Source organism: Podarcis erhardii (genome assembly GCF_964252035.2).
Source record: "Podarcis erhardii genome assembly, chromosome: 13".
Taxonomy (NCBI): Eukaryota; Metazoa; Chordata; class Lepidosauria; order Squamata; family Lacertidae; genus Podarcis; species Podarcis erhardii.
In genome coordinates, this window is record NC_138502.1 from 171,457 (window position 1) to 185,863 (window position 14,407).

At 47.6% G+C, this 14,407-nt stretch overlaps 1 protein-coding gene across 2 annotated transcripts; it reads left to right on the forward strand.

Annotated features, from left to right (window-relative positions):
- The first annotated feature begins 431 nt into the window (after window positions 1-431).
- LOC309326342 (uncharacterized protein) lies at window positions 432-11,992 on the forward strand. Of its 2 annotated transcripts, none has more exons than XM_081834952.1 (6): window positions 432-514; window positions 5,981-6,393; window positions 6,546-6,627; window positions 6,832-6,914; window positions 8,801-8,927; window positions 9,902-11,992. In XM_081834952.1, the coding sequence occupies exons 2-6, from the start codon at window positions 5,998-6,000 to the stop codon at window positions 11,305-11,307; spliced, it is 2,094 nt and encodes a 697-aa protein (XP_081691078.1). In that variant the 5' UTR covers window positions 432-514; window positions 5,981-5,997; the 3' UTR covers window positions 11,308-11,992. The 2 variants fall into 2 exon arrangements, with proteins under 2 accessions (XP_081691078.1, XP_081691077.1); XM_081834951.1 differs by lacking the exon at window positions 432-514 and adding an exon at window positions 4,190-4,291.
- Window positions 11,993-14,407: the final 2,415 nt, after the last annotated feature.

Genomic DNA, 14,407 nt, shown 5'->3' on the forward strand with positions numbered 1-14,407 from the left:
GCCGGGCAGCCTTTTCGCCTCGGCCTTTGCCCGCTGCCGGTCAGGCTGAGCCGATCAGGCGGGCGGATGAGCCCCTCTCCGCTTGGCCCCTAACAGGACATTGCCAGGACCAGAATGCCCATATATGGATCTAGGGGGCGACCACACCGGGAATCCTGTGTCCAGTTCTGGTCCCCTCGCCTCGGAGCTGAAATAGGCTTAGAAAAGGGCCCCCCGGGGCGGGGGGGGCGGGGCGGGGGGGGGTAGACTTCCCTAGGAAGAAAGGCTGCGGCGGTTGCCTCTTTCTAGCTTAGAGGCAAGCCAAGGGAGACGCACCTTGAGCTGCGGGGGGGGGGGCGGGGGGCGGGGGGCGTCGCCCTGCCAAGGGGAAAGGGAACAGAGCTGCATTCCTAGAGAGGCCAGGGGACGGGGGAGTCCTTTCTCCGAAGCTCCTTCCTGCAAAGGGAAGTGGGGGGCTTCGTCTCTCTTCTCTCTTCTCTGCACGAGCTTCCTTGATGGCGCCTTCTGGAATCCGGTGAGTCATAGAATAGAATGATAGAATCCTAGAATCCTAGAAGAGTTGGAAGAGACCCCAAGGGCCATCGAGTCCAACCCCCTGCCAAGCAGGAAACACCATCAGAGCACTCCTGACATATGGTTGTCAAGCCTCTGCTTCAAGACCTCCAAAGAAGGAGACTCCACCACACTCCTGGGCAGCAAATTCCACTGACGAACAGCTCCTTTCTCTGATAGCGCAGGGTGCATTGGGGAGAAGGCAGGGCGTCCCAAGGCGGCATGCGCGGGGTGGGGGGCGAGGTGCATGCAGGGACCCCCAAGTCAGGCAGCTGAAATCCCCGCCCTTTGCCTGCGCAGGAGATCTGCAACTTCATTTGGATCCATTCGCTGCTTGACACTTTGGGGAGGGGTCTTTGGCGAGAGGGGATCTTGTACAGTATTGGTATAGTATTAATTTTCTATACCGCTTAATATATTACAGTATAAATATAAACGGTGAACAGGAAATGGCAGCAAAAACAATGTAAACAAATACACATTTCAAAAAGACGCTGTTGCATATAAAAATGTTACATTGATACAAAGTTTCTCTCTCTCAGTAGATACATCAGTAATGCAAATAAACTCAATTCAGATTAATGAATAAGTCCCATTTATTAACAGGGGCTGTAGCCCAACAGAAACATTTGGACTTAAAATAAACGCAAGAAACAAAAAGGAAAACCTGACCTATATATTTAGTGAATAAAGTCCATTGGAAGATGAAGGGCAGAGAAAAGAAAGCGCTTCTTGGTGCATGCAGAGTTAAACCTTTGGAACTCCCTGCCAAAGGAGGCGAGGCTGGGACCAGGGCAGGGAGGAGGAGGGGCTCTGCTTGGCTTCTTGTCTCCCCAGCGATGCTGCTGAATCCCAGTTGCTGGAAGGAAGTGCAGGGGGAGAGAGGGGCTCTTGTGCCCCAGTCCAGCTGGGGGGCTTCCCATTCAGGCCCCAGTGGGAACGGGGGTTGGGAGACTCCAGAGAGGCCCAATGGCCTGATCCTGCATGGCTCCCCTCCTGCCCTGATGCTGAGCTCCTCCAGATGCAAGTCCTCTGTTGCCCTTCAGTTAGAAGTAAAGCTTTCCCAGTTCCCTGGATTCTTTGGAGGGAGCCATGGCTCTTTAAAGTGGTCTGATCCTGCTTTGAAGATGCTCGGCTTCCTTGAGGCTCCATGTGTATCTTGAGGCTTAATTTTCCACCCTCAGGCTTGAGGCTTTATGTTGTTGTTGTTCTGGTTGTTATCCTTATTACTCTTATTACTGATACCCTTGATGGAATGCTCTCCCCAAGGAGGCCCACCGGCGCCTTTGTTACAAATCTTCAGGCAACATTTGCCTGATCCACATCAAATGGCCTTTTAGATGTGTCTGTGGGAAGGGGGGTTATTGGTTTGGTTTGCTTTTGTTTTGCATTTTATGTTTTCATTCTGTTTCTTTATGTTGTGAACTACCCTGTGATCTTCAGATGAAGGGTGGAATACAAATTAAATAAATAAATAAATAATAATGATGACAATACATTTATTACCCAGAGCAGGTTACAAGCATTTTAACATTCCATATTAAAAGGAGCTAGAATGAAGGACAGCCATAGGAAGGTAGGTCCTGAAAAGGCAAAAGTCGGAGGCCTTGGACAAGAGGGGAAGGGGCCAGGTGCCCCTCTGTGGGGAGGGAATGCCCCAACCGAAGTACTGGCCCCAGGATAGCCGCTCTAGGGCCACCCCAAACTGCCCCCTTCTGCCAACCTTAACCCCCAAGAGGGTCTGTGGGGAAGGAGACGGTTGTTCAGATATTGGGAGGCCTAAGTGGACCCCTCCTGTGAGCCCCTTGAATTGGGCCCAGAAATGAATGGACATCTGTGGCAGCTGTTTTAAGACAGGAATTAGATATGTTCTCAAGGGTTTGGGGAATTCAGTGAGGAGGGAGAGACACATGGATGCCACCTGGAGCTCCTTGGAGAAAAGGGGGAGATAGAAATACCGTGAATCAAGAGAGGGAACCCAACCCATGACCTGGCTGCTGCATTTTGGAAGGGTTTCTGAGTTGTCTTCAAGGGCAGCTCCATGTAGAGGGCATTGCAATGATCCCATCCGATCCAGAGCATGGAATACCATGGTCAAGTACTCTCTGTCCCAAATGGACTGTGTCAGGGACTGGACATCAGAGGAGGAATAGTGGTGACCGTCCTCCCCCTTCTCCTGAACCTTTCCTAGAAGAGGAGGGTAGTATAGATGTACAACAGTGGTTTGCAGAAGGTCATGACTCTAAGACAGAAGAGGGACAAAGCTGGGAGATAATGGGAGGAGGGGGGGGAGCAGCAGAGCCGGAGCAGCTGGCTGACATGTTATCATTAGAAAGCATTCCAGACCCCCCTTCCCCCAGGACCCAGAGAGCAGTGAAAGTGGGAGAGCAGAAAGCGAATGGGCAAGGGGCCTTATGCAGCCACTGTAAAAGGGTGGAGCTGCTGACGACTGAGAGGAAAGTGGGGGAGGGAGGAGATTACGCAGAGCAACGCCATTATCCAAGAAACGGCATCCTGCATCTCTCTCTGTGAGCATTGAATAAAAGACTTTGGTAAGAGCTTCTTGTTTTTCCATTACTGGCAGCCTGCTGTGAGGGAGGGGGATCAGATTCCCTGAAGCCTGACAGACTGACTGGCAAACTACCTGAGCTGGAAATGGGCACTCCTAGTCACTGAGGCCACCTGAGCCTCAAATGACCATGAAATGAGATTTGTCCAGCATGACTTGTTCTTCAGAAACCCATGCTAGGTGTTAGTAGTCTCAGCATCCTTTTCTAACTCCCCACAGACCGACTGTTGAATTGTCTGTTCTAGAACCTTCCCTGGTATCAATGTCAAGCTCACCAGTTGGTACATATCTGGGTCTTATTCCCCTCCCCCCCCCCTTGAGAACGCTGGTCTGCAGGACCTCACCTGTTCTCCAAGATTTCTCAAAGATCATAGACAGAAACTCTGAAGTTACATATGCAAGCTCCTTTGCTACCCTTGGGTGCAGCTCCTCAGGCCCGGGAGATTTGAATTCATTTAAAATAGCTAGGAGTTCCCTTACTCAGAGGTGTAGCAAGGCCATGTGGTACCCGGTGCGGAATTTTGTTGTTTCTCACACACACCCCCCAAGTTGGGAGTCACGGACTTCTTGCAGTCCATGGGACTTCGTGCTTTTCCTTAGAATGTCCCTATTTTCATTGGAGAACTGTTGTTGGGTATGGAGTTATCCGACGCCCGAGCAGTCTGAAGGCAATCAGATGGCACAAGGAAGTATTTTTTAATGTTTAATGTTTTATTATGTTGTTATATATGTTGGAAGCAACCCAGAGCGGTTGGGACAACTCAGTAAGATGTATAGGTTATAAACAGTAAAATTTATTGGAGAAATTTTGGAGAGTATGAGTCACTGGTCTGATGAACCTTTCCCCCTGCAAGCTGCTCCTCTTTCTGTTTCCAATGGAAGGAGCAGCTTGGCACGTCAGCCAAGATAACTTCTCGGACTGCGCAACGCACGCGGCTTCTGCTGGGCTCCTGCTCTGGAGGCGAAAACGCAGAGAGGGAGAGAAGGGTGAGCTGGGTGCGCACGGCTTGCCAAGGGTTGAAAGGAGCTGGATTCCTAGAGAGGACAGGAAATAAAAGTGTCGCGGGGGTGGGGGGACAGGTCCTCCCTTCCCCCTCCCTTCCTGCAAGAGGAGGAGGGGGCTGTCGTCTCCTTTGCAAATGCTGCCTCGGCGGCGCCTTCTGCGCGCTGGTGAGTCTCCTCTCTCTTCCCCCGGAGGGGGCGTTGGGGAGAAGAGGGGTTCCCTGCCCACCCCCACCCACCCCCAAATCAGGGAGCCCAGGGTCCTCCCCCTCCATCTCTGCAAAGCCAGGGCGGGGGCTCGTTCCCAGGAGGTGTGCAGCTACAGACCCATGGATGCCCCCTTGAGCTCCTTGGAGAAATAAAGGGGCGTGTAAGTATGCCATGACTCGAGAGAGGGATCCCAGCCCATAATGTGGCCGCGGGGTGGTGGACCCGTTTCCAGCCCGTCTTCCAGGGCCTCTCCGCAGAGAGGGCATTGCAAGGATCCCCTCGTTTTCCAGAGCCGGGGAGCTGACCCCCCCCCCCGGGTGGGCGCTGTGTTCAGCTGATCCATCTGGGCAACCCCTCCCTCCACGGAGCCGACTTTCTTTCCTCTACCTGCTCCTTAAATCAAGCGCAGCTTGGCCTGGACGTTGGCAGCAGCAGTGCTGGTTTATTGGGGGGCGGCGGGGGGGCTTCCCGAAATGGATTAACTGGATGGATTCTAGGCACTGACCTGATTAAAAGATCATAGCTGAGTTTCTGACACAGGAACAGAATTTTGGAAGGTAGCTGAATGTAGAAATTGTGCGTTTTTCCTGAACTGTTTGGTTCCTGAATGTACTGCTTGTAAATACACATGGTTTTAGTCCACTCATAGGTTGCTTTATATAAGGAATAGAGGTCTGGAATTTCAAGTTATTGTTATAGGCCCAGGGTCTTTTGCCTTGCCATCCCCACTACTGACTCCCTGTTGCTACTCTGCTAAAAAAGAAAAGGAAAAAAAAAGGTCCCCGGATTCATTGAAAAAATCTGGTGACCATAGTGTAGGGTGGTATACAGATATAATAAATAATAATAACAATGGAAATATTTCTAAATGAAATGAATTTAAAAAAAAGAAAAACTGGTGAAAGATTGGAACAAGGAGATCACAAATGTGTGGTATGGACCCTCCTCCATATATAGAAATAGTCTACCAGACATCAGATGCCACAAATAAATGTTACTTTGTTTTAAATTACATTATTGAATTATGCTTAAATAAGGAAAAATATATTTTCATCAGAAACCCGGGATATATGCACATATGCACTCAGTATATTAATAAAACAATGCTGTTGTGGTGGTTATAATATTTGTCCCACACCCATCTGACTGAATTGCCCCAACCACTCTGGGTGCCTCCCAACACAATATTATAAACACACTAAAACAGCAGCCATTGAAAAGTTCCCGATACAGGGCTGCCTTCAGATATCTTCTAAAAGTTGTGCAGTTCTTTATCTCCTTGACAGCCTCCCACCTGTGCAAGCAGATTTGCCTTTGCAGCAGAGTCCAAAAACAAAACAAAACTCCACAACCAGGTCAAGAACAGGCAATCTGGATCCCATCCTGACTGAAAGCAAGGTCAGAAAATAATGCAACCCCAATTCCACTGGGGGTTCACGCTAAGTACAACACAGCAAGACGGGGGGAGTAATATCAGGAACATGGAGCCAGAAAGCTGTGCTATTTCCATATAATCTCATACATTATGGCCTTCCAGACCACAAACTAGCCTTAGTCGTGGTCATCAGAGGAGTTTCAAGGACTGCATACTCATGAGTAGACCCCCTTGCTCCTGAGCTGTAGAAGTTGTCTTTTGATCTCTTGCAGGCCTCCTGAGAGCACAGATGGATGAGCAAGACCCAGCTGGCCCTGAAGCAGGAAGAGGCCATGCCATGGAAACTGGAAGCCATGGGGGATTCTGGGAAAACTCAGTGCAGTTGGGTGAGGTGGACACTCTTCGCTCAGATGTGCAGAGCCAGCAGTTCAGACAGTTCTGCTACCAGGAGGCCAAAGGACCCCGAGAGGTTTGCAGCCTGTTCTACAACCTTGACCATCAGTGGCTGAAGCCAGAAAGGCACACGAAAGCTGAGATGCTGGACCTGGTGATCTTGGAGCAGTTCCTGGCTGTCCTTCCACTGGAGATGGAGAGCTGGGTGAGGGAATGCGGAGCAGAGACCAGTTCCCAGGCAGTGGCCCTGGCCGAAGGTTTCCTCCTGAGTCAGGCAGAGGAGAGGAAGCAGGTGAGAGAGACTTTCCTCCGGATACTCCCAAGGGGCTCTGAACAGGAGGGAGAAGATCCTAAAATACTGTACTAATTGCTCATCCTTTTTAGGAAGCATCCAAGGCAGGACCCATAAAATATTTGCCTGTACCATTTTTGTTGCTCTTTCAGGAAAAGGATCTGGTTGTGGAAATGGGCTCCAATTACTCTGAGGCAGAGAGGACTCCGTTGGACACCAGAGAGAGTTCACTAGGTAAGGAGGAAGGAGTTTCTTCCCTATTTAGTCTTTCTGTTGCTTTTGAAAGTAATCTCTGAGTTCTTTCAATTGGGGGGGGAGAGACATTTGGGCCCAAGGGCCCAGAAGAGCACAACAAAACTATGAAATTGGTACGCCCGTCAAAATGTACATCTCAGAGAAGCATGCACTCCTGGCTTCCAACTAACCTTTGTCTCTCAGGTGAAAGAAGAATGCCGGCAAGAACTCCTCACCCGTCTTTTCCTGGTGGTGGAGAGGAAGCAGCAGCTGTAGAAGCAGATCAGGTACGAGGAAGGAGCCTTGTGGGGAAAGAGGCTCAAGAGTGGGGCAGCCAGGGTTCCTCTGGGAATGAAGAAATCCCTCTCTCCCTCTTTGCTTTCGTCAAAGCTGTCCCAAACAAAGGCTGAAAGTGCCATTCAAGGAGGTCTATCTGCTGAAAATAAGGAATAGCCAGCTCACCTTAACTAGCCTTCTGTATGTCCGTAGTGTTATTTATCAGCATTTGCAGTTATATTAATAAATTTATGATTGAGTGCTCTGCTGGGCTTCTAAGCAGTTGACCTAATACAATGCAGCATCCCAAAAAATGAAGCAGGCGCAGCAGATTCATCCAGTATTATTTGCTGAAGGCCAATGAGCATAACAGTTCATGAATCCAACTCTCTGTCAGGGACCGTGCTGAGATGGGCTGGACTGAGGAGGAATGGTGGGAGCCTCCCCCTCTCCTTCCTCCTGATCAGGAATCTTCCCAGGAGCAGTGGGACAACATACCTGTATTTTCGCTCTATAAGACGCACCAGACCACAAAACGCACCTAGTTTTTGGAGGAGGAAAACAAGGGGGGAAAAATTCTGAATCTCAGAAGCCAGAACAACAAGAGGGATCACTGCACAGCGAAAGCAGCGATCCCTCTTGCTGTTCTGGCTTCTGGGATAGCTGCGCAGCCTGCATTCGCTCCATAAGACGCACACACATTTCCCCTTACTTTTTAGGAGGGAGAAAGTGAGCCTTATAGAGCAAAAAATACGGTAGATTTGGAAAAGTGGTTTGCAGAGGGACATAGTTCAGAAGGCAGAAATTGGGAAATACTGGATGGGGAACAGCTAGGAGAAGAAGCACTGGGAGGGAGAGGGTTAACAGACTCACTGTCCCTGGAAAGGGTTCATCTACTCAGCCGAAGGTCAAGAAGAGGAGAGAAAGTGGCAGCACAGGGAGCACCGTTCTTAGGAGATCAGGTTAGAAGATGTGGTGGTGACGTGGGTGACTAGGGCGGAAGCGGGCGGAACCCTTAATTGGGAGCACCTTCATTCCTAGGAAATGGATTCTTTGTTCTAACTGGTAGGAAGTCTCCGTTCCATGTCTTCTGCTTATCTGCTGCCAAAGGGGGGAGGAAGCCGATTTCCTGAAGCCGGACACTCTTCAGGACTGGCATAGTTCTTAAGAATCCAGTTGCAGTAAAAAAACAAAAACAAAAAACTTAAGACTAAGAACTAAGCAATTAGACATACTAGGTACAGATCACCCCACCAGAAATAGAGAGAGAGAGAGAAAGTGAAAATCAGGATTCCTCTGGCCTCTGTTTATAGGCAGCATGGCCTTGGGATAGAAAAAGAACAGGGCCGGCTTCAACCAGCTGTACTCATCTTCTCTGAAGGAATAACCCAAACATCAAGAACATTCTGCTCATTTCCAGGCAGAATGGAAAAATTGCTGACCAGCTAGTCACTTGCCACTTGCAGCGTGTAGTAGCTTCTAGCTCATGAGACCCAAACAAGTTTCCAGAACCTTCTTGAATCAATAGAATAGGAAAGATCTTTGCATATTAGACAAATACTTTCTATAGCAAAAATTGCAAGCCATGTCAGTAATACCACCTCCCTCTTACCTATCCACAAGCCTTGCATTCTACCCCAGATCCTTTTTGGCTGGTCCAAGATTTCAGACTTCTGTACCAGTTCGTCATCCAAAAACATCAGTGGGGCCAACCCTCAGAGCGCCATCCCTGCAGGGACCAAGTAGTACAGCCTAGTGGACCTTTGCTCAGCACTGTTGAGTCTTCTCACTGCAAATAACACAACACAGCAATGAACAGGCAGGAAACACCACCGCAAAGTGTAGTAGATACTCTTTAGACTGCCTTAGAGGAGGACCCTTGTCTTTTTCCTTTCAGGGTCCTCTGTGCTTTGAAGATGTAGCTGTGCATTTCACGGAGGAGGAGTGGGCGTTGCTGGATCCTGACCAGAGAGCTCTGCATAAGGAAGTCATGAAGGAGAATTGTGGGATCATGGCCTCCCTCGGTAAGGCTCCCAGTTGGATGATAATATCTGCTTTGAAATTCCATTAATAATAATAATAATAATAATAATAATAATAATAATAATTTATTTATACCCCACCCTCCCCAGCCAAGGCCGGGCTCAGAGCGGCTTACAAGCAATAATAAAAACAACATGAATGAATACAACTTAAAAACAAAAATAAAATACAACATTAAAATAATGGAACATTAAAATATTAAAATATAGCCTCATTGCAGCGGAGAAGGAAAAGTAAAAAGAAAGAGAGGGAAGAAGAGAATCAAATTGGCTCCAGGCAAAGGCCAGGCGGAACAACTCTGTCTTACAGGCCCTGCGGAAAGAAATCAGATCCTACAGGGCCCTGGTCTCATGAGGCAGAGCGTTCCACCAGGCCGGGGCCAGAGTTGAAAAGGAAATTATATATGGATGGAGCTCAATAGAACCACCTACAGCACCTGGGATTCTAACAGGGCATAGATCACCTTAAATGGAGGGGTATGGATTGTTTCGTCTTTGAAAATTCCTCCTCCAGTTATTTTTAAAACCATGATCAGGCTGCTCTGAATTGCCCAGGCCTTCATAAATGTAGTTTTCAGAGTTCTTAGGGAGGTGAAAGTAGATTCTGTCAGGATTTGAGCTTTTGTTTTTGCTTTTGTCTGATTTTGGTTGACCAAAGAGACTATGGACCTTGGAAATGGAGCAACAAACAGGTGACTAACAATAGAGATGCAGATAATTCCATGATTGGGCAAAAAAAAAAAATCCATTCAAGAAAAGAGCCAGGCTTTGCACATCTCAGGTTCCCACAAATCCGTCCATGAATACAAGTCAGCAAAGGCAGTGAACCCTGTAGTAAGACCTCATGCCTAACCCTCCTCCCTTCTTACACTATCACAAGAGTTAATTTTCATTGTCCAATCATTTGGGGCTACATTTATTTCTGAGGTTCTAATCCATTTCTCTCCCCATTGCAGGTGAGCTTGAATTGGCAATGAAGAACAAGGGAGACCATGACAAAATTCACACAGTAGAGAAACCATATGAATATTTGGAGTGTGCAGAGAACTCCATCTCCCTTTCCACTCCCTATCAAATAAATCCTATTGGGATGAAACCATATCAGTGTTTAGAATGTGGAAAGTGTTTCACCCGGAAGGAAAGTCTCACTGCCCATCAGAGAATTCATACACTGGAGAAACCATTTCACTGTCAAGAGTGTGGAAAGAGCTTCAGATGGAAGTCAAATCTCACTTCCCATCAAAGAATTCATATGGGGGAGAAACCATTTCAGTGTTTGGATTGTAGAAAGAGCTTCACCCACAAGAAAATTCTCATTTCCCATCTAAGAGTACATACAGGGGAGAAACCCTATCAGTGTTTGGAATGTGGAAATAGCTTTAGTCACAGCGCCTCTCTCAGTTTACATCGAAGAATTCATACAGGGCAGAAGCCATATCAGTGCTTAAAATGTGGAAAGAGATTCGGTCGGAGCTCCACACTCGCCAACCATCAAATAACTCATACAGGGGAGAAACCCTATCAGTGCTTGAAATGTGGAAAGAGCTTCACCCAGAAGGAAAGTCTCACTGCCCATCAAAGAATTCATACACTGGAGAAACCATTTCAATGTAAAGAGTGTGGAAGGAACTTCAGTTGGAAGGCAAGTCTCACTGCCCATGAAAGAATTCATACAGGGGAGAAACCATATCAATGTTTGGAATGTGGAAAGAACTTCAGTCATAGCTCCCATCTTGCTTCCCATCAAAGAATTCATACAGGGGAGAAACCATATCAATGTTTGGAATGTGGAAAGAGCTTCAGTCAGAGCTCCCAACTCACTTCCCATCAAAGAATCCATGCAGCGGAGAAACCATATCAGTGCTTGGAATGTGGAAAGAGCTTCAGTCGAAAGGACAATCTCACTTCCCATCAAAGAATCCATACAGGGGAGAAATTGTATCAGTGCTTGGAATGTGGAAAGAGCTTCAGTCACAGCAACCATCTCACTTCCCATCAAAGAATTCATACAGGGGAGAAACCCTATCAATGTCTTGAATGTGGAAAGAGCTTCAGAAAAAGCGTTCATCTCACTTTCCATCAAAGAATTCATACAGGACAGAAACCATATCAGTGCATGGAATGTGGAAAGAGCTTCAGTAGAAAGGACCATCTCACTTGCCATCAAAAAATTCATACAAGGGAGAAACCATATCAATGCTTGGAATGTGGAAAGAGCTTCATTAGAAAGGACCATCTCATTTTCCATGAAAGAATTCATACAGGGCAAAAATCCTATCAGTGCTTGGATTGTGGAAAGAGCTTCAGTAGAAAGGACCATCTCACTTCCCATCAAAGAATCCATACAGGGGAGAAACCATAACAGTGCTTCGAATGTGGAAAGAGCTTCAGATGGGCAAGCTCACTTTCCATCCAAGAACTCACAGCAGGGAAAATAGTTGAATGGTAGAATCATAGTGTTGGAAGGGACCTTGAGGGTACATTCATATGTATGTGGGTGCAGAAGGACACACACACATGCCAATCCCAGACACTACTGACAGCGATCCAGCCAGACCTTCCCCCTCCGGGGGGGCGACTTGTGAGTGCCTTCAGTACTGTATGGGGGGGGGGGAGCCTGTGCCCTGTGGGTGTGGGTGTCAGCTTGCATTTTTTAGTGCAGAAAGTATTGATCTGATGTGTAGAGATCTCTCCTTTTCTTTTCTTTCCTATTCTACTTAATTTTAGAGGGTTCTGGAAGCTTCTAGAAGGTTCTTGATGTTTGAGTTATACCTTCGAGAAGCTGAGTACAGCTGGTTTAAACCATTTCTCTTATCTCTTTCTGTCAAGGTCATGCTGACTAAAAAAGGAAGGCCAGAAGGAGCCTGAGTTTCAGTTTCTCTTTCTCTCCCTTCTGGTGTGGTGTTCTGTATATTGTGTTAAAGTATAGTCTTCTTGTTTTATTGAAGTTTAAGTTAAGTGTGCTGTAACTGGATTCCTGAATGTATTAGATTTGTGACCATTATGCTAATTTGCCTTCAGTAGCAGTAAAACTCTGTTGAATGAAATATTAATTGCCTCTGGTCAATTTTTTTTTTTTTTGAATTTTGCAACATTTAAGTTTTTACTCTGCTACCTATACATTGGAATCTACTCTGGATCACTAATGTTTAGCATTTCAATGACAGGTTGTAGCTGCACTACCTTCTTGCAAGAAGCCTTGGACCAGGCAGAGGGAACCCAGAGGGACTCCTGCTCACCTGAGCCCAAGGCTGCCCCGTGTGTGTGTGGAGGGTGTTGCAGGGGGGCCTTTGATCCAGGGCACCCTTCAGGAAGGGCAGGAGGTCCAGTACCTGTCCTGCTAGGGGATCTGCCTTCTTTCTACCTGCCCACCTGAGGGAGGCTCACCAGGTGAATTTGTGGGTGCTCTGGGTGGGCTGTCTGTGGGAATATCGGGGGGCAGGTGGGCGCTCAGTCAGTCCTAATTCCCTTAGGACCCAGGAGTCTGGAGGTTGGAACTCTCCCTGTGGCAGCAGGTCCCTCCTGTAGGGTAGAGGTCGAGGGTCTGCCCCAGATAGGGCCATGAGTTCTGCAGACCTTCCTTGGCCAGAGTGGAGCTGCTACAATGACCTCTCCCCAGAGTGAATCTCCTTGCAGTTCCCAGAAGATTATGCTTCGCCCATAGAGTTCGTTGCTTTTCTCCTATCTCCTTCTGCTTTAGCTATTTCATGCATTAATCGTTTCATATATGTGTCTCTTTGCTTTCATTCTCTTCTCTTCCACTCATGCCTGCGGGGAAGAACACTAGGAGGACCCAAGCGCAAGAGTCCTCTCTTCTCCCACAGCTTCCATAAACTCGTATTCAGAAGCATCACTGCCTTCAACTGAGGAGGTTGAGGATTGCGGTAGAGTATTTTTCTGGATTTGTTTGCACAAAGCTTGCAAGGAAGTCAGCAGACCCTCCAAGTGCCCCTCTTTTCCAGGGACGTCCCTGATTTAGAGAAGCCATCATGGTTTCTGATTTGATTCTGGAATATCCCGCTTTCCCCTAGGGTGTCCCTATTTTCATTGGAGAAATGTTGGAGGGTATGGAGTTATCCTACCCCCAAGCCACGTGAAGGCAATCTGTCAGGGAATTGGAGGCTGCAGGGGAAACCACGAGGGAGGGAGACAAATAGAGAGAGAGAGCCCAAGCCGGCATTCAGCAGTGTCTCTTCCTCGTCAGAGGGGGAGACTGGCAGGGGGGAGCCTAAAGCAGGACCCAGCCATTCACAGGGCAAAACGAAAAGGAAGCGTCATTTCCGGGAATGGGCATGTTGGCAGCGTCACAGACGAAAGTCAGATGACTCATCTGGATAGCTGAGTATGGATGTATGTGTTTAATCTCTCGTAAACGGCTTTGAAGCTGAACAATAAATCTTGTGAAGAGATGGGGCGAAGCCCGGAGTGTTGCTTTACCCTCACACAATCAGACGGCATAGGGAAGTGGTTTTTTTATGTTTCATATTTTATTATGTTGGAGGCAGCCCATAGTTCCAGGGGCAACCCAGTTAGATGTGTGGGGTATAAATAGTAAAATTATCATCATGGGATTAATGTTGGCGGGTATGAGTCACTGGTCTGATCCACCTTTTCCCCTGCAAGCTGCTCCTCCTGTTTCTGTTTCTAAACGGAGTGTGAGGATACTCAGCAGCCCAGCTTGTCGGGGTGCAAGTGCCCCGCAGGTCTCTGCTGTCGGTAAAAGAAGGAGGTTCCAGCCAAGGAATGGAGCAAAACAGCGATCAGTAGACCCCGGCCTTTATTGTTGCTCAACAGGTCCCCACAAGGAGTAAGAACCCCGAACATAGCTTACACACTCTTATAAGACCTTTCCTCCCTACCCAGAATACATTTCCAGAAGCATTACTGAGTTGTGTATGCGACCTCTCGCTTAGAGGATTATGGAGGAAGGTGATGGCGAAGTCCGCCTGCCCTTTTGGAGCAAGATGTAATTGAAATGGGGAGAATTGGTTAAGGCATGGATTTTATATGCTTTTTCAAAGCACTGTTAAATACAAAGAGATACAATTTGACACTTTCTAGCAACAATGTAAGAGGTTTTGGCAATCGAAACCAGAAGAGATACAATTTACCAGCTTTCTCCATTATCTACAAAGAAGACCGTGCAAAGGCTGAGCGGTTTGGGTGAAGGTTTTGCCGCGTTCCCTGCTGCTGACCTACTTTCCACCCTAGGGGTGACTGTTTGGTAATACCCGATTGGCTAGCTTTCAGATTTTAGAGCTCCTGATTGATTGATCTTCGGTAATTCACAAATATGCAGTTCATTCATATAACACAGGGTTCATTCATAAAGCAGTAACATAATTTCAATATTATATATTGAGCGTATATTTGATCGATTGAACGTACGGGTTTATGGCCAAGGTGTCATGTAGTGCTTCTGCGACTATGGACAAAGGTGGCTGGGCTCATCGTCCAGGGGT